Below are 21,081 nucleotides of genomic sequence, written 5' to 3'. Positions count from 1 at the left end.
GAGCCAGTCTCTTGCCCTTATCCAGATTTTGTAGTCTTTTCTTTATCTGACAAGCTTAGGCTTTTTTCCAGTTGTTAAAACTTTGAATACCATTTGTTATATCCAAACCGGCATTACGTTTATGGGACCTGGCCTCAAATTAGGGAGGAAATAGATCTAGGGTTTTAGTGTGATCTAAGTTAACCTTAAGTTTTTACTGCATTTACTTGTTTGATGACTCTAATAAAGGTTTTCATAGAGGTGGGGGACATTTCTAATGTTCCTTTATTGTTGTGAAACCCCCATATCTATCACCTGGCCAAGAGAAGTTTGCAAGGATATAACAACATGAATGAGAGAGAGCCAGGTTTTACAAAAATGAAGAAAATATATGAGGATTCTATTATATCTCGAATGAGAATTTCTGGTATGAATTTTTAAACTTTATTTTAAGTAAATTGCCGAAAGACAAAATAGATCCAAATTTAACTGATTTAATTAAAATCACATCTATGAAGAATTTTTAATGAAGTGGCAAATTGTAAAAGAGTAACTGAAGAAACTGAGAAGAGAAATTTGCATTACAGCTTTAGTTTAACTAGAGGGAAATAAATGGGCAGTAGAAGAGGGATACTGGCTCATGTGGCAGCAAGTTCACAATCTAATAAGAGGTGAAGTTAGACTTGCCAACTTTATCTCAGTTCAAAAGAAAACAGTAACATGTTAGCTGTGATTTTTCTCTAAATGAGAAATGATTTTTTCCCTGTATTTTCACTGAAAAATGGAGCTCACATACTACTATTACAAGCCCCTGGTTCCAATCTGTGTGTGTGTGGGGGGGGCTTCGTGAGCAGTGCTGCAAGTATCTGTCTTCCCCTCCCTGTCAATATCTGTCTATATTTTTAAGGGGGGGGGTGGAGGCAAAGGGTTGATAAATTCATTATGCAGGAACTGAGCCCCAGCAATAACCCTGGTGGAGAGAGAGAGAGAGAGAGACAGAGAGATAGATAGAGAGAGAGAGAGAGGCGCAGGCAAAGACCTAGAAAAAGTTAATGTTTTTGTTTTGTTTTGGCAGGTCATACACAATATCAACACTCCCAGACTGCCTTTTTCATTCTTTTTATTTCAGATAGAGAGAGACAGAGAGGAGCCACCAGTACTTCCCCTGGAGAAGCCCTAAGATTCTGGTACTTGGAAGATCATTAGGATCAAGACTATAGGGAGAAGAGATTATGGGAGATAGTGAGTTTCCATTTATGATACATTTAAAGTTAAGATTTCCCTTCCTTACATCCTTTCTCCCTTTAATCTCTGTCTACCTATTTATTTCTACCTGTTTGCTTTTCTCTTTTCCTTCCTTCCTCCTTCATATCCTCTATCTATCCCTTCCCCCACTCGTTCATCTAGTCATTTAGTAAACTTACATTAAGCCCTCACAATTAACTGACACTGTCGCAGTCACTGCCCTAGGCCCATTGAAAACAGACACTTTTCATGTATTAGTCATTTGGGAAAATGGTTTTATCAGCCACACTGCTGAGTGCTTCTAACCAGGACACAGCTAATCAAGCATATGACACAGATTGCTTAAAGCCTTGTAGATGGCATTGCATAATGTTTGCTCTGTATTAGAAACATCAATAATGGCCATTTTCTTTCTAGGTAGTGCCCTGATTTCTGTTATGTTTCTGAAAGAAAATTTGAGGGCTTCAGATATACTAGGTAAGTAATTATTTAATTCATGTAATAATAGTATTGCTTGAACAGGGAATATATGATACTGTCCATAAAAAACTATGTGCTTTAAAAAATGGGGACAGGGAGTCGGGCTGTAGCGCAGCGGGTTAAGCGCAGGTGGCGCTAAGCACAAGGACCCGCATAAGGATCCTGGTTCAAGCCCTGGCTCCCCACCTGCAGGGGAGTCGCTTCACAAGCGGTGAAACAGGTCTGCAGGTGTCTATCTTTCTCTCCCTCTCTCTGTCTTCCCTCTCCCCTCTCCATTTCTCTCTGTCCTATCCAACAACAATGACAACAATAATAACTACAACAATAAAACAACAAGGGCAACAAAAGGGAATAAATAAATAAATATAAATATAAAAAAATTTATTTAAAAAAAATGGGGACAGTGGAGAAGATAGCATAGTGGTTATGCAAATAGAGTCTACTTTCAATCTAAGGCCCCAGGTTCAATCCCCCTTACTACTTTAAGTCAGCCAAAGTTGAGCAGTGCTCTGGTAAAGAAATAAAATAAAATAATGAAATAGAAAATGAGAACAAATTCATGAAATACAGTCTCATTTAGAACCTCATAAATCAGGTTTCTCATCTCTTCTTTTACATGAAAACCTCCTTTTCCATTATGCTTACAACCCATGTTATTAACCTCGGGAAATTATTATTTTTACATCATTACTACTGTGAATGTTAATGAAGTTTTATGAACATAATAAAATTCAAGAAGACATCTGTGATACCTAATAAAGTATTCTACTTGAAAGAATGCAGTTGTTACATTATTGCATGAAAATATGTATAAAAATGGAAAGCATATGTAGAAATTAAATGTACCAATTGACTACCTAATTTGTATTTAACTCTTTAGAAAAGTAGTATAAACATTGTTCTTCAAAATTATATTTAGAAATATAACTATCAGTGGAAAATAACAGTAGCATTCTTGGCTGTGAAAAAGATTTCCGTTACATAGGAAAGTCATCATGGAGTGAATGATTCTGTCTTCTGCCTCCCGTTAGAAATATCACTGGTGAGGAGAATTATAAAGATTCATATTTTCTTCCCTGACAAAATCCAGTCTGAATGTTGCTGACATATGATAATGAATACAGATACTTTAGGCACTTTAAATAAAGCAATGTCTGCTTGCTTCCAAGGAGATCACATCTTTTTAAAAACTTGAGCTTTAAATATGACACCAGTGTTGGTATGTTGAGCATTTGTTTCCCCTGATCATGTTTCCCTTGAGCCTAGTGTCTTGAAAGTGTTTTAATTTTTTTTTCCTTCCCTCTTTGGTTTGATTCTGCTGGTATAATTTTTAGTCAGTGTTGTCAAATTTTTCATGGTTAAAATACTTTTCAAAATGAATTCATATGTAAGTTGTATATTTTCAACCATACTATTTTTTTCTATATCCTTCTAAAAATATTTTATGATTTATGGACTCATTTGGGTAAAGTTGCATGGAATTGGAAACAAGAGTGAACAATGCCTGTGTTTTATAAATTTTCAAAAAAAAAAAAAAAAGGGTACTGCATTATTCTCATTTATCAACTGTCTTAAGGAAACTCTAGAGTATTTTGGCCATCTTTTGTAGTCAGTGTGGTTGATTAATGTTTAAATTAATCTAAGGTATGCTATGAAGTAGCACAGATGGATATAGTGGAAGAATTGCTAATTATCTTGAACATTAGTGACAGAAAGATAATTAAGACAGAATCCCTACATTTAAACAATGCAGTTACCATTAAGAGATATGCATAAACAAATTTCTTAAAAGCACAAAGTGATACATATCGAAATGCCCTGAATCTTCAGTTTAGAAAAGGGTTTCTTGGCACTACTGGTATTTTGGATCAGGATAATTTTCATTGGAGGGCTCTGTCTGTTCATTGCCACTAGTGTCCTTCCTGCCTATAGCCACTAACTACTAGCAGCATCAACTGTCCCAGTTATGGCAACTGAAAATGTCTCCAGACATTGCCAGAGTGTGGGGTGGGGTGGGGATATTATCCCTAGTTAGGAACCACTGGTCTAGAATTAAAAAAAGATTTCTCAGACTGAGATGATCAGAGAAATATTTTACAGCAGAAGGTAACATATGAATCAGTCCTGAGGACTGGATAGGAAAGGCATTGGCCACACCTAAGGATCTGGATGATAATTCTACAGGAATACTAAAAGAAGTGCTAACAGAGGTACAAACTGTACATTTTTACTTAATACAGACTTAAAAAATTTATTTATGAAAAGGAAACATTGACTAAACCATAGGATAAGAGGGGTACAACTTTACACAATTCCCACCACCAGAACTCTGTATCCCATCCCCTCCCCTGATAGCTTTCTTATTTTGTAACCTTCTGGGAGTATGGACCTAAGGTCATTGTGGGATGCAGGTTGAAGGTCTGGTTTCTGTAATTGCTTCCCCGCTGAACATGGGTGTTGACAGGTTGATCCAGACTCCCAGTCTGTCTCTCTCTTTCCCTAGTGGGGAAGGACTCTGAGGAAGCAGAGCTCTAGGACACATTGGTGGGTTGTCTGTCCAGGGAAGTCTGGTCGGCATCCTGCTAGCATCTGGAACCTGGTGGTTCAAAAGAGTTAACATACAAAGCCAAACAAATTGTTGACCAGTCATGGACCTGAAGGCTGGAATAGTGCAGATGAAGAGTTGGGGGGGGGCACCTCTGTTTTGTAGATAGCTAGTAGGTATATTTTAGTTATATTCCAAAGGGCCTGTGGCTATACTAGTCTTTATTTGTTTTGTTTTGTTTTTGCCTGAGCCTGAAATCTGATATGCAGATGCATCCTAATTATTGTCTGGGGAGATGATGTCATGGCTGGCAAAAGGACCAGAAAGCTGCATCAGGGAAGAGAGTAGCTCCCTAATATGGGAAAGGTGTATAAATATTGTTGATTTTAAACCCCATCAATTTGATGTGATTTGGGACCCATATTCAGCTTAGGAGCCTATGTGACCTCTGCATCCCTGTAGATCTGAGCTCACATTCTGTGGTCATGAGTAGGAACATTCCAAGCTGCCCAATATCAGGACCCATCTTCCTCAGGTGGAGCATGGAGTATATTGTCCAGCCTCCCTTTGGAGGATGGAACATTCTCTACCATTGTTGATCCAAGTTGAGGGCAAGGTTCTATGAGGGCCCACAAAGGGGTCTATTGTGTTGTTCCTGATAGAGATGGCCAGTAACAATGGAGAGAGGGATTTATTTGAGGTCTAGCCCATCATGCCTGTTTGGGAATCTCAGGACTCCCCGATTAGGGCCCCAGCAATACAGACTTAAAAAAAAAAAAAAAAAAAAGGAGAGCACTGCTCAGCTCTGGTTTATGGTGATGCAGGGGATTGAACCTGGGACTTTGGAGCCTCAGGCATGAGAGAGTCTCTTTGCACAGCTGCTATGCTATCTACTTCACCCCAAACAGTACATTTTTACTTAATGCTTTATGACAGCTGCTCCCTGGAAAGATCAGGAGAAAAGTAAATCAAAATCATGACTGTAATATAGAAATAACAATATAGGGGAAGCCTGTGGTGGTATACCCGGTGAAGTGCCTGCAGTGGGGATAGTTCATGAGCAGAGAAGCAAGTCTGCAGGTGTCTGTGTTTCTCCCTCCTTCTCTGTCTCCCCCTTCTCAATTTCTCTCTGTCCTATGCAATAAAATAGAAAGTAAAGGAGAAAAAAATGGCTGCTGGGAGTGATGGCGCCCCATCAATAACCCTGGTAGTGATAAAAAGAAGAAAAAGAAAAAAGAAAAAAATAACAATGTATGCAGGTGATTTGATTATATACTTAGAAAACCCAAGATCTACTAATTGTAGAAGCAGTAAACTAGTTCAGCCTCAAAGGATATAAACAAAACTCACTGTCAAATCTGAGTTTAACTTCTCTCAACTGTGTGGTTAGCACAGTTTACTGACAAAACTATTTTGAAGATGAAATTAGATCATTCAACCAAAATACTTGGAGACACATGTTATATAGACTAATACAATTCTAGTATATGATAAGTGTCACCATTTCTATGATCACCTTCCTCCCTAATATATAATACTGAAAATTTAGCATAAGCAATAGGACAGACATAGACATACACACACATACTAACCACCCAAAGTAACGTTAAAGTTAACAGTAAAACCCTCTATTCTTTGCTAATTTCTCTTAATAATATAGCATATAAATATTAATAATATTTAGAAAATATTTGTTTTGTCAGGAACTATGATAAATGTTTTATTATGAATTATCTCATTCAAACAGTAACAGATCATTCACAGAACTGATGCTTGGGTTAAATAGTGTTACCAAGGTCACATTCTCTAAAGGGCAGGTTGTTGTAACTCTGGTAGTCATTGGGAACACTATTTAACCCAAGCATCAGTTCTGTGAATGATCTGTTACCATTTGAATGTGATAATTCATAATAAAACATGCACCATAGTTCCTGAAGTTCAGAGCACTGTGTTACCTTTTTGAAGTTAATTTCTTAGAGTCTCAACTGTCTCTTGTTTATAATGAAGGCAATATTACCTACATCATAAGATTGAGTGCTTGTCTGTTAAGTCTCATAAGACAGGGTTTATTACAAAGTAAGTGCTCAATGACATCTGCTGTTACTATCACTACCACCACCACCTACCACTATCCTCTCCTAATCAGAGAAAATCAGTATTAAGATGGGGAGATAACATAATGGTTATGCAAACAACTTTCATGCCTGAGACCCTGTAGTCCTAGGCTCAGTCTCTACCACCACCATAAGCCAAAGCTGAGAAGTTTTCTGTCTCATCGAAATAAATAAAATATTTAAAAAAGAAATTCTGCACTAGAATGGTTTGTAAACTTTAGCAATCCAAGTAATAGTTCTCACAACTCTTGAGGGTCTTTCTTTTTAATTCATTTTTTTGTTTTCCTAACTTATTATTTTTTGAGTTGGGCAATATAATTATGTCATATTTGCTTCACACCGTAGTGAAAAGAGATTATTTCTTTACTTTAAGCTAGTATCTTAGGGACAGAAAAGGAGTTAGTCACCAGTTTGATATCCAAGCCTCTAACAGCAATAAGATTACCATCATCTGAGACATAATAGCTCACTCTACACTTGGAGAAGTGCTCTCCTATTCCACTCATAATGTGTTAAATTACATGTATTTTCTGTATTGCTGTTGCCTTGAGAAAATTTGGTTTTCTGTTAAAAACTAAAAATACTCCCCCCCCATTACAGAGACAGAAACAAACATGGAAAAAATAGTTAATGGCATTTAAGAATATTAACATATAAGCATGCTAAAAAAAATAATTTGTCAAAATCTGCAGAAGAAAATCATCTACTTTTCCCTATTTCAAGCAAATGAAAGTTTGCTTCTCATGATGGAACAAATGAAGATTTGGGGGCCATGTGGAAACAAGCTGAACTAATCTAATGCCAAATGTTACTCTCTGGCTAGGAAACTTTTCACCACTAGCTTCAAAAAATGACCTCACAAAATCTATGTCTGAAAGGAAGTGCCAAGTATTATTAACTCAGTGGCAGGCTTTGGACAATGCTCTGACTTTTAGTGGATTAATAATTTTAAATTATACTAATGGTGATTTTTTTCTTTAAAAAAAAAGTTCCTCTCCCCTCTAATCAGCCAAAAACTTTTGTATTTTCCCTTCCTAGTTGACTTAACCCCAGATATTGTCATCATAGAAGTAAAAAAATGATAGGTAATTCATCAACTCTCCAGAGTCCAGTAACTTGATTATTTCAATTTACCTAGAAATGTTTTCTCCAGATATATAATGTCAAGAGATTAATGGAAAGACGGAAGTTTCGTTGCTTTCCTTCCTTCTCCCAAACCAGACGTCAGCTGGATTAATGTCAGTATCTAGAACACTGATCTAGTCACAGATCACTGTTTCTTTTTGGGAGGACAGAGGGGCTTTTTGGGTTTTCTAAGCTACTTCAAGAATGGAAGGATTTTTGTTAACATGCAGTACCAAGGAGCGAACCCAAAGCCTCATACATGCATGATATTCCCGAGTATTCTCCCCAGTCCAATTTTCTTTTCTGATTAAGAGAGAGGAGATACCACACCACGACTCTCTCCACAGCACCCCATTCCAGCCAGGTTGCTCAAGAATGGGAGATTCTCTGAAGGTAGGTTAGGACTATTTAGGTTTATTATATTATTGAGACTTCCTAATCCTGGACTCCCTAAGGATTTCACTACCTGTGCACCTGGTAGGGTATCTGTGTTATGATGCATAGACACCAAGGTTCAAGCCCCTGGTCCTCACCGGCAGGAGGGAATGCTTCATGAGTAATGAAGCAGTGCTGCAGATTCTCTTTCTCTTCCTTTCTCTATCTAATCCTTCCTTCTCAGTTTCTGTCTCTGCCCTCCAAAAATGAATAAATAAATTTAAAGAAAAAGACTTATCTACCTGGGGGTCAGGTCGTGGTGTGCCTGGTTGAATACATGTGTTACAGTACACAAGGATCTGGGTTCAAGCCCCCAGTTCCCACCTGTAGGGGGATAGCTTCACAAGTGTTGAAGCAGTGCTGCAGGCGTCTCTCTCCCTCTCTATCTCCCCCTTCCCTCTCAATTCCTTTTGTCTCTAGCCAGTAAATAATAAAAAACAAAATATATATATATATTCAGTTACCTGACGAATCTGGAGAGATTGTATTGAGAAGGCATCCCAGAGTGTTTGGTTTTGAGTTCAGTTTATTTTGAGACTCCTGGTATCTACCCCACAAAAGCAAAATTCACACTCCCACTAGTCAGTAAATATATTGCAGGGACTAAGAGAATTAGACAGCAATCTTGTTTGGAAATAAGCTAGCTAAATATATATTAATGTATCAGAAATCAGGTCAAGTCAGATTCCAGAACCTAGTAAATAAGCCATTAACACTGATTTCTAGATGGCGAAATTTGAAACGTGTTTAAAGAAGAGTGGTTTGGGAAACCAGATGCCAGTCAAGAAAGAACTATACAAGCTGATCCCAGAATGTGCTGGGGAGGAAAAAAAAAATTCTGCCCTCTTGGGTCCTTATGGCAAGAAAATAATTGACACAGACAGATTAACAAGAGGAGTAAAAAAAAAAAAAAAAAAAGAAAGGAAAAGAAAGGAAAAAAGTTTAATCTCATGCATATGGAGATGCCATGTGAATGTGGAGTCTGTGATGGGAAAGGAGCAAGTATTCTAGACAAAGAAATTCTTGAAATTTTTGGTTTGGACACTAATTTAGTTAACTAAGCAGAGCTCATTTGCACAGTAGAAGCAGGTCTAACACACTACAGCAGTGGCTCCTTCCTTCCTGGTACAGGAAAAGCACTCTTCAAACAGGAGATTTAGTTCCTGCTTTCAGGGGTCAGAAAAGTTTGGAGTATTTCTACATCTGCTGTTTCCCAAGCAACCTTTACTTTACTTATAATAACAAATATAGGCTATTTTGGCACCTCTTGGGGTACCTGCCCTAAGCCCTGACTAATGGCAGGTGTGCATAGGTGAGGGACTCATCAGTTAGACTTGCCGCTGAGCAGAAGGAACTCAATTTTTAGACAGTGTTCCCTTTGGCCACTTTTATACTTCTTTCTCATCTCAGGCTTCTTTATTTTTGCAACAGAATACCAGTAGCCTCCTGAAATCAAGCTTGTAATCTCAGCACTGAAACATTAAGACATTTCCCATAGTATAAAATATTCCCCCAAACACTAATCTGCAGTGTTATAAATAATCAAATATGTCTTGAAGTTATTGTAACTTAGATGGATGAGAGACATAGCTCCCCAGGTTGAATGTGTACCTTGCTGTATACATGTTTCAGGTTTGAACTCCAGCACCACACGGGTGCTATGGTGATGGCACTGGGGGTAAATAGCTCCAGTGGTATATTATCCCTACTCCCTTCTCTCACTTTTTATCTGACTAGAAACATTACCCTGAGAGTGATCTTCTTCTAGCATTTGCCATTCTTCCGTAGCCAGTCAACAACGTCAGGTTGAGCCTGATGTAAAGTTTCGAGACCTCCTTTGAATCTGGAGAGGTGGCAGTCGTTGACTATGTGGGTCATAGTCTGTCTGGAGCCGCAGGGGCAGTTCGGGTCGTCTCTGGCCCCCCAGCGATGGAACATAGCGGCGCACTGGCCATGGCCTGTTCGATAGCGATTGAGGAGGACCCAATCATAACGTGCTAGGTCAAAGCCGGGTTGACGCTTGCAGGGGTCTGTGATGAGGTGTTTGTTCTTTACCTCAGCTGACTGCCAACTCTGTTTCCAAGAGACTGGAACAGAGAAGTTCAGTGTAGGCGTAGGGGACCAGATTGGGTGACGAGACGTCAAGCGTTGGACAGGGTGGGCGAAGATATCCGCGTATATTGGCAGGTCCGGTCGAGCGTAGACGTGGGAAATGAACTTAGATGATGCCGCATCCCGACGAATATCTGGCCGGGCGATGTTGCTAAGAACTGGCAGCCATGGAACCGGGGTGGAACGGATGGTTCCAGAAATTATCCTCATGGAGGAATATAATTTGGAATCGACCAAGTGGACATGGGGGCTACGGAACCATACTGGGGCACAGTATTCTGCAGTGGAATAGCATAATGCCAGAGAGGATGATCGTAGTGTGGAAGCGCTCGCGCCCCATGAGGAGCTGGCCAGTCTTGCAATGATGTGATTCCTCGTGCCCACCTTTGCTGCAGTTTTTATGAGATGTTCGTGAAATGACAGAGTGCGATCGAGAGTAACGCCAAGATAGACTGGCTGGGCTTCATGCCGGATTCTCGTACCGCCAAGCTGCACATTAAGCTCACGCGAGGCCGAGGCATGGTGTAGATGGAAAACAGATGATACCGTTTTTGCAGTGCTAGGGATTAGTCGCCATTTTTTACAGTAATCAGATATCAGAGACATGTCTTTCGTGAGTGTTTCCTCGAGGATGTCGAACTTGGATGCCTGAGTTGCACAGCAGATGTCATCGGCGTAGATGAACTTCCTTGAAGAAGTTTCTGGGAGGTCATTGATGTAAATATTAAATAGCGTAGGAGCCAGAACAGAGCCCTGGGGGAGGCCACTTGAGACAAGTCTCCATCTGCTAGACTTGTCACCCAGATGCACCCGGAATCTTCTGTTTTGGAGAAGAAACAATATAGTGTTGGCCACCCATGGAGGCAGGCATCTTGAGATCTTGACTAGGAGACCACGGTGCCAGACCGTGTCATAGGCTGCTGTGAGATCAACAAAGACAGCACCTGTCTTTAAATTCTTCTGGAATCCATTTTCAATGTAAGTTGAAAGGGCCAGGGCTTGTTCGCAGGTAGATCTTCCTGGGTGGAAACCAGCTTGGGCGGGTGATAGGAATTTCTCTGTAAGATGAGAAATACGTGACAGAAGCAGCCTCTCAAGGAGTTTGTAACACACGGAGAGGAGAAAAATTGGTCTATAGCTGGCGGCCAGTGTTGGGTCTTTCTTTGGTTTCAAAACCGCTATAATCTTCGCACGACGCCAAACTTTGGGCATAGACTCAGATTCCAAGATGTGGGACAGGAATGAAGCGAGCCACTTCTTTGCCGCGGGACCCAGGTTAAGAATGAGTTCTGGGGTGATGTTATCATAGCCAGCAGCCGTTCCCGGTTTAACCCTCTTCAAAGCGTCTTCCAGTTCAGACAGTGTAAAGGGAGAGAGTTTTGGAGATGGACAAGATAACCGGAAGTGGGATGACCACTCATGGGAAATTTCTCTTTTCAGGAAATTTCCTGAGAGTGATAAAATAGTGTGTTGTGAAGCCCTAGCTCTGGAGAGAGAGAAAGGGGCTAGAAGGGGAAGGAAGAAGCAAGTGAACAAACAAGAGAGAGGAAGGAAAGGAGGAAGCACAGAAGCAAAGAAAAAAAGAAAAGGAAGGATGAGGAGAAAGAAGCAATGAAAATATTACAGCTGCATTCTCTCTTGGAATAAGCACAACACATTAGAGAATCTGAGGGCTCTTCCCATAAAATAACTATGTTTGTTTAACTCGCCTTATCCCAAATATACTGATCATGAGTTTTTTGTTTTGTTTTTTTTTGGTGGAGCGTCTGCCTTATGAAACTTCTTCTTCTTCTTCTAGCGTTTGCCCTTCTTCCGTAGCCAGTCAACAGCGTCAGGTTGAGCCTGATGTAAAGTTTCGAGACTTCCTTTGAGTCTGGAGAGGTGGCAGTCGTTGACTATGTGGGTCATAGTCTGTCTGTAGCCGCAGGGGCAGTTCGGGTCGTCTCTGGCTCCCCAGCGATGGAACATAGCGGCGCACCGGCCATGGCCTGTTCGATAGCGATTGAGGAGGGCCGGCCCGATCATAACGTGCTAGGTCAAAGCCGGGTTGACGCTTGCAGGGGTCTGTGATGAGGTGTTTGTTCTTTACCTCAGCTGACTGCCAACTCTGTTTCCAAGAGTCTGGAACAGAGAAGTTCAGTGTAGGCATAGGAGACCAGATTGGGTGACGAGACATCAAGCGTTGAACAGGGTGGGCGAAGATAACGCGTTTGGCGAAGGACAGCCCCTCAACATTAAGTTGGAGGACTTGAAGAGCAGGACCAACAGCTTGAAAGCTGTCAGGAGCTGCTTGTTGCTGGCTTTGAAAGTGACTGGGATCCATGTGGATTCAGTCTGCTAGGAAGGATCGTTAGTTTCCCCAATGAATGGGTACTCACGGGATGCACCACGGGAAGGTCGATCCAATGCATCCCCTTATGAAATTGATTCCAAGGAATACCACTTTGGAGACTCTCCTGCTACTGCTGCCTCTTTTTCTCATCTTCCTCCTCCGCCTCTTTCTTCTAATATTTTATTTTATTTTTTTTAACAAGAAATACAGAGAGAAAGACAACAGAGAAACACTTATGGTAGTGCTGGGGATGAACCTGGAACCTTGGAGCCTCAGGCAAGAAAATCTTTTGCTTGACCATTAAGCTGTCTCCCCAGCCCTGGAGACTGTCTTCTTTTTTTCTTTTTTTTCTTTTTGTTTTGTTTTTATTTCTTTATTGGGGGATTAATGTTTTAGATTAGACAGTAAATACAATAGTTTGTACATGCATAACATTTCTCAGTTTTCCATATAACAATACAACCCCCACTAGGTCCTCTGTCATCTTTCTTGGATCTGTTATCCTTTTTAGATCTGTACTCTCCCCCCACCAACCCCAGAGTCTTTTACTTTGATGCAATACACCAGCCAAACTCCCCTTTCTTTTTTTTTTCTTCCTTCCTTCCTTCCTTCCTTCCTTCCTTCCTTTCTTTTTTTGCAGGTGGGGACTGAGGGCTTGAACCCTGGTCCTTGTGCAATGTTACATGTGCGTTCAACCAGGAGCACCACCACCCAGGCCCCAATAAAGAGTTTCTAACATCGATACATGTATTCTTCAGTGTGTTTCCAGTGAGCTCATCTAGATCACCAAGTTCACTACTGCTGCAGCCACCTCAAGTACCAGTTAGGTTGCTCTTGAGTGCTGCCAGTGTGCATCATTCTTAGAGCCCAACAATAACACACACCCCGTGGAAACGTGTTGTCATAACATCTAGCCTGTGGTTACTGGGATTTGAAAGCACAAAAGGAGAACCAGAAAATTAGCTTACTGGTTACAGTGTGTGTGTGTCCCCATGTGCTAGCTCCAGTTTGGAGCCCCTATGCCACATAGGAAGTACAATGGCATGGGGTGGGAGTGGGGGTTTGAGGAAAGCTCAGTCTCTGTGGCATCTGACCTTTGGAAACTGTCTTCTAAAGGACCCTGGGGCAATTCAGAAACACCAGGGACCACTTCCAGGAAAAGTAAGGTAGCAGCATTCTGTCACAGGCTGTGGGGCACCACTCCCTGAGGCTACAATGTGAAGTAGCTTCATGCAAGGAGAGTAGGAGTAATGATTATAAAGTAGATTACCAGGACCAGGCGGTGGCACTCTTGGTAGAGTGCACACATTACAGTGCACAAGGACCTGGGTTCAAGCTCCTGGTCCCCACCTGCAGGGGGAAAAAGCTTTACAAAGGTGAAGCAGGAGAGTCTGGTGGTAGCACAGCAGGTTATGCGCATGTGGCACAAAGCACAAGGACTGGCATAAGGATCCTGGTTCCAGCCCCTGGCCCCCCACCTGCAGGGGAGTTGCTTCACAAGTGGTGAAGCAGGTCTGCAGGTGTCTTTCTCTCCCCCTCTCTATCTTCCCATCCTCTCTCCATTTCTCTCTGTCCTATCCAACAGTGACGACAACAATAATAACTACAACAATAAAACAAGGGCAACAAAAGGGAATAAATAAATAGAGGTGAAACAGGGCTGCAGGTGTCTCTTTGTCTCTCCCCCTTTCCATCTCCCTCTCCCCTCTCAATTTCTGGCTGTCTCTATCCAATAAATAAATAAAGAAAATAAATAAAGTAGATTACCTAGGTTCCAGGAAACTTTGCATTTAGTTAGACAATCCTAAACAAGATAGCTATTCCCTCTGTGACTCAATTTCCCACGTCAAAAGTGGGTAGTAGTAGGTTAATAGTGTAGGTTAGTATAATACATAGTATTATGTATTATACATGTTATATTCTATGCAACAATATATAATATATCTTATAACAGTATAATGACTTTTTATAATTTTGTTGTACGGATTTAGTTTTATCTAAAGTACTTAGAACTAAACCTGCATGTAATTAACTATCACTATGACAGCTCTTATTATCATCACATTTTGGTATGATGGCAACCCTAGTGTAACTCTCACGTTAAGCCATACCTATGTATGAAATCAATTGTTTTAAGAATAGCATTACCCACAGGTCCAAAAAGGATGACAGAGGACCTAGTGGGGCTTGTATTATTATATGGAAAACTGGGAAATGTTATGCATATACAAACTATTGTATTTACTGTCGAGTGTAAAACATTAATTCCCCAATAAAGAAATTAAAAGAAAAAAAAAAAAGAATAGCATTACCCTCCTGGGGTGGCAAGATAGCTCCCCTAGGAAAGCACCTTCTTTACTGTGCATGGGATCCAGGTTCGAGCCTGGCTTCCACACTAGGGGAAGCTTCAGTGCTGTGCTTTCTTTCCCTCCTTTTTCCTCTCCATCTGTAACCCTGTCTTCTTATCTTAGAAAGCAAAGCTGGAACCATGAAGCCCCAGTGTCAACAACAAAATATGTCATTGTCCTCCTTTGGCAAATGTCCTCCCTAAATACATCAGCTATTATTAACTTGTTTGCCTGTTTTGCATATGTGGCAGTTTATAGGAAAAGATATCATTAATATTTGGATAATGTATCAAGTTGAAAACACACACCAGACCACTCTAGACCGTCACAAGACTCAAGTTGTATTTAATGAGAAAGTATAATTGTGGCAGGTCTGGATGGGAAGGTGCAAATGGGCCCCATCCCAGTACTGTGGGTCTGGAGTCCAGCATCAGATCATTGCCTCCTGGCTGCAGCTTACCCACAGCTGCCTCACAGCTCTGACTTTGGGTCCTGCCAACATCCAGATTTGGGTGCTTTGTGGTTAGCTGTGCGGAGGTTAGTTGTAAGTAGCAAGCATAGTGCTGCTAGTTCTGTTTTCTCTGTTCTGTTCAGTTACGCCTTTTCTGTCCAAATTTTGTCTTCTTTTGAGACCAATGGGAAGAAGTCTTCGTGAGGTAGTAACAAGATTTCAGCCTTCCGGGCTGACCCTTTCATTTCCCAAAGAATTATTAACCAGTAGAGAGTGCCCTAGGGACACTCCCTGATCATCCCTGGACTGCAGTACTACAGCTACAATTTTGGATTGACTTTTTCAACTACCTTAGGTGGCTTTTGATACTTGGTTATCAACAGCCTGAGGTGGATCTGCTTCTGGTTCCTCTGTCACATGAGGTCTCCAGCTTTCAACCTTATTCTTCTCCCCAGACGAGACTCTTGTAGGGCCCAGTTCCTGGGTCAAACAGATCTACAATGACTTAATTTGCACCTGTGAATGAAGAAACTGAGTCAGAGAGGGCTAACTGGATGTAACTCTTCCAACTGGCAAGTACCACTGGAATTTGAATATTGTGGGGGTAGTTACAGATCAGATAAATTTCCACAATCCAACTCTTGTCCAGAAATTTAACCATTTCCATAGGTAAGGAGCATGCCAGGCACTGACCCCTTCCTTTAGAGTCTTTTCCATATGATTTTTTGGGGGAAATGAGCCAGCAGAATACAAAGAAGCAAGCTTTCTAAGTCTCTTATATATATATATATTTAAATTTATTTATTCCCTTTTGTTGCCCTTGTTTTTTTTTTTATTGTTGTAGTTATTCTTGTTGTTGTCGTTGTTGTTGGATAGGACAGAGAGAAATGGAGAGAGGAGGGGAAGACAGAGAGGAGGAGAGAAAGATAGACACCTGCAGACCTGCTTCACCGCCTGTGAAGCGACTTCCCTGCAGGTGGGGAGCTGGGGTTCGAACCGGGATCCTTATGCCGGTCCTTGTGCTTTGCGCCACCTGCGCTTAACCCGCTGTGCTACAGCCCGACTCCCGCTTTCTAAGTTTCTAAGCCCTGTGTCTTTCAAGAGAAGGGATGGGGTGACTTTATTGAAATAAATATAGGAAATAACACCACATACCATTTTTTAGGACAAGGTAGGATATAAATACATTTTAAGGAAATGTATTTTAGGAGTTGCAAATAACTATCTTCAACACTTCTTAAACACTTCTGGCAAATGTACACATGATTTTAATAAGGGAGACAGTGAATCATATAGGAAAATGTAAAATGACACTAAATAAACAAGCTTATTCAGAACTACCTTTGTAGTTGCCAGAGATAGCTGAAATTAAAATTGAGAAGAAAGTGTGACCTACTGAAATGCCTTAGAGTTATTTAATAGACTTGGCCATGTGAGAGTGAATTGAAAGAATATACATAAAGATGCTTCACCACTTACAAAGCTTTCCCCCTGCAGGTGGGGATCGGAGGGTGACAGTACTTTCTTATCAAGGAATACTATGCTGGCTTAAAAAGAATAAGGCAGTTCACATATGCTGATATGAAATAGTCCCCCTAGGATGTTCTGTTAAGTAGAAATAAAGCAATATGCAGAGAAGTATGTATAACATGCTTTTATTCATGTGAAAGAAACAGAACTCATGTAATACTCATATACCTGTGTATAAAACATTTCCGAAAGACCTTAGAACTAGTAGATAATAGTTAACTTTACAGCAAAGAACCAGTGGGCCATAGGTATATGAGAGATTTAGCTTTTCACTCATTAATCTTGTGTGTTTTAAAAATATTTTTACTGGATATATGTGTTACCCAGTCAACACTAAATTAAAGCTAAAGAAAATCAATGGACACTAGTTACAGTTCAATGAGTTAAAGAATTAACTCAGTTATACTCAATATACATAAGAAATTTGAATTCCACAAAAGAAGGTTATACATATATGGAATTTTTAATTTGATTCAATGAATTCAATTATTCACTGAAACTTCAAGTTTAGAAAATCATCTTTAAAAATACATTCTATCTAGGAACCTACTATATTGAACAATTATAAAAAAAAATTTACTAAAAGAAAGGACATGACCAATATGGTTTTTGTGACTATTATTAACGTGTTTAATAATGCTTATTATTTCTTTTTTAAATTTCTTTATTAGGGAATTAATGTTTTACATTCAACAGTAAACACAAGTTTCCACATGCACAACATTTCCCAGTTTTCCATATAACAATATAACAATTTTACTCAGGTTACTAATTACATTGAAATGAGAAGTATTCAGTGCTATCAGAAGAGAAAGTCCACTCTTTTCTTCTTTCTGTGACAGTGGTGGGGAACTTTTTGTCTGCCAAGGACCATACAAAGTTAAAAAAATTAGCATTCAATCTTGCTATAAAAAAAAAAATTCCTATATTTATTGAATTTCAGGTCCCACTTGTGGTTGCCTTGGCAGGACCAGACCAAATGACTTCATGAGCCGGACATTCTCTACCCATCCTATAAGAGTGCTTCTTGGGAATCGGGCGGGAGCGCAACGGGTTAGGCACAGGTAGCGCAAAGCGCAAGGACCGCATAAGAATCCCAGTTCAAGCCCCCAGCTCCCCACCTGCAAGGGAGTTGCTTCACAGGTGGTGAAGCAGGTCTGCAGATGTCTATCTTTCTCTCCCCCTCTCTGTCTTCCCCTCCTCTCTCCATTTTTCTCTGTCCTATTCAACAACAACGACATCAATAACTACAACAATAAAACAAGAACAACAAAAATAAATAAATAAATAAATGCTTCCTACACATTCCCTTCCTTCATTATCAACTTTTTTTTATAGATTTCTTTACTGGGCAATTAATGATTTACAGTCAACAGTAAAATACAATAGTTTGTACATGCATAGCATTTCTCAGTTTTGCACATAGCAATACAACCCCCACTAGGTCCTCCTCTGCCATCATGTTCCAGGACCTGAACCTCCCTCCTCACCCCAGAGTCTTTTACTTTGGTGCAATACACTAAACCCAGTCCAAGTTCTGCTTAGTGTTTTTCCCTTCTGATCTTGTTTTTCAATAGATTTTTTTTCTTTTTTATTTAAGAAAGGATTAATTAACAAAACCATAGGGTAGGAGGGGTACAAACTCCACACAATTCCCACCACCCAATCTCCATATCCTATCCCCTCCCCTGATAGCTTTCCCACTCTCTATCCCTCTGGGAGCATGGACTCAGGGTCATTGAGGGTTGCAGAAGGTAGAAGGTCTGGCTTCTGTAATTGCTTCCCCGCTGAACATGGGCGCTGACTGGTCGGTCCATACTCCCAGTCTGCCTCTCTCTTTCCCTAGTAGGATGGGTCTCTGGGGAAGTGGAGCTCCAGGACACATTGGTGGGGTCTTCAGTCCAGGGAAGCCTGGCCAGCATCCTGATGACATCTGGAACCTGATGACTGAAAAGAGAGTTAACATGCGAAGCCAAACAAATTGTTTCAATAGATTTTCTTAATTAATGACTTAATAATAGTTTACGAGACCATGAGGTTACGGGAATAACCTTATTACCCCACACTGCACCAACCACCCCATTTTGGTGGCCCACCTACCCACCCCCAGAATAACCACCATAATTCTCACAAAATCTTAAAAGATAGTTTGGTTCCTTTTTTGTTGCTTCCATTTACAGGACCATATGTTTTGATTCTTTAAAAAAAAATTTAATATATATTTTATGAGTGAGCCGATAGTGATTTATAAGGTTATAAAATAATGGTATGGGTGGGGGAGACAGCATAATGACTATGCAAAGAGACTATCATGCCCAAGGCTCCAAAGTTCCAGATTCAATCCCCCGCAACACCATAAACCAGAGCTGAGCAGCGCCCAATTCCCCCACCCCAGCAGTATCCACCATAGTTCTTCCAAGGTCTTAGATATGGGATATATATTTCTATTTTTGAGCTCATGTGCTTCAGTTCTCTATCTTCCGCATTTGTGAAATCATCCTGCTGCTGTCCTTCACTATTAAACATAATCACTGCCAGTTCCATCCATTTAGTCTCAAAGGACACATTATAGTCTCTTTTATACTTTTTTAAATATTAATTTATTTTCCCTTTTGTTGTTCTTGTTTTATTGTTATAGTTATTATTGTTGTTATTGATGTCGTTGTAGTTGGATAGGACAGAGAGAAGTGGAGAGAGAAGGGGAAGACAGAGAGGGGGAGAGAAAGACAGATACCTGCAGACCTGCTTCACTGCCTGTGAAGCTACTCCCCTGCAGGTGGAGAGCCGGGGGCTCGAACTGGGATCCTTACACCGGTCCTTGTGCTTTGCACCACATGCGCTTAACCCTCTGCTCTACCGCCTGACTCCCTATAGTCTCTTTTAACTGCTGAGTAGTGCTCCATTGAGTATATGTCCCTTGACTTCTTTTTTATAAGATTCAAATTAGTGATTTTTATTTCATTGTTAAGGCTTATTGTTTTAATTATTTATATAGCACTTATGAGCAACACCATCCAGTAGTTGTCTTCCAGTGAAATGCAGGTCATTTGTTAACAGATATAAACTATAGAGGTAACTGAAGGATTAGACTCATTGACTTTACCTCTGTCCCACTTTCTCACACTTTCTTTTAAATGCAGAGCTAGGGGGATGGGAGAGAGCATAATTATGCTAAATATTTTCATGCCTGAGGCTCTAGGGTCCCAGGTTCAATCCCAGGTACCACTGTAATCCAGATCTGAACAGTGTTCTGGTGAAAAGAAAATAAAGAAGAAAAGAGAATGATAGTCAGAAGATAGATTTAAAGTTTTTTGCATACAGGGTACCTGTGAGCTCTCTTATAGATGCAATTTTTTCTTTTATTTAGTAAGAGAAGGGCAAAGAGAGAGAGAAGGAGAGACAGTAAAGAAACTCCACCATTCATAGAGCTCTACTGGTGCTTTCCAAGATGTCTCCTTCTAGTGGCAGGGGCCAAGCCCAGGTTTTCACACATAATAAAGCAAATGCTCTACTAGGTGAGCTGTCTCCCACCCACCTTCAGGCCATTCTTGCATTAGCTTATTAGAAAAAATAGTGTCTCATTCAAATGCAAATAATGCAGAAATTGAACTCATAAACTCAGGTGAGATACTATATACATAGAAAAATAGTTACAATCTCCAGTATGTGGATGAAATAAACTAGAAAAAGATTTGCTGCAAATTGGATGACATACAGAACATATGGTGAAATGAATTTTAACTCACATAAGAAAAACATGGCAAATGAAAATATGCAAAAAGGGAAAGTAAATACGTACTGGTACTAGTAGAACTCTGTAAAAGAATCCAAAAAAAAGACAAAATAATTTCAGAAATAAACACCAAATTGGAGAAATTTAAGGCATTATATAGGATAAGAAGGATGAGGAAAAAAAAAGGTATGATTAAAAAGTACTAGAGAGAGGGAGTCGGGCGGTAGCGCAGCGGGTTAAGCGCAGGTGGCGCTAAGCACAAGGACCAGCGGAAGGATCCCAGTTCGAGCCCCCGGCTCCCCACCTGCAAAGGAGTCGCTTCACAGGCGGTGAAGCAGGTCTGCAGGTGTCTGTCTTTCTCTCCCCCTCTCTGTCTTCCCCTCCTCTCTCCATTTCTCTCTGTCCTATCCAACAATGATGACATCAATAATAGCTACAACAACAAAAAACAACAAGGGCAACAAAAGGAATAAATTAATTAATTAATTAAAAAAAAAAGTTTAAAAAAAGTACTAGAGAGAAATATAAATTGTTTAGGAAAGCAAAGGGCTGTATATGTGTGCAAATGTGCTATATTTAAGTGTACTATATGTATGTAATTTATATTTAAATGTACTACATATAAATACATCTCAGGTTCTTTTTAAAATCA

At 40.2% G+C, this 21,081-nt stretch overlaps 1 protein-coding gene across 2 annotated transcripts in view; it reads left to right on the top strand.

Moving 5' to 3' along the window:
* The window catches only part of NIPAL2 (NIPA like domain containing 2), a 104,982-nt gene that overhangs the window by 44,396 nt on the left and 39,505 nt on the right, over nucleotides 1–21,081 (top strand). For both annotated transcript variants that reach the window (XM_060195994.1, XM_007532333.3), the window contains exon 4: nucleotides 1,642–1,701. In XM_060195994.1, coding sequence (XP_060051977.1) covers nucleotides 1,642–1,701 — 60 coding nt within the window. The remainder of the gene's footprint in view (nucleotides 1–1,641; nucleotides 1,702–21,081) is intronic.

The sequence above is a fragment of the Erinaceus europaeus genome, chromosome 8 (genome assembly GCF_950295315.1).
Source record: "Erinaceus europaeus chromosome 8, mEriEur2.1, whole genome shotgun sequence".
In the NCBI taxonomy this organism is placed as follows: domain Eukaryota; kingdom Metazoa; phylum Chordata; class Mammalia; order Eulipotyphla; family Erinaceidae; genus Erinaceus; species Erinaceus europaeus.
The sequence above is the reverse complement of the archived record's forward strand: the minus strand, read 5'-3'. Positions and strand labels throughout refer to the sequence as shown.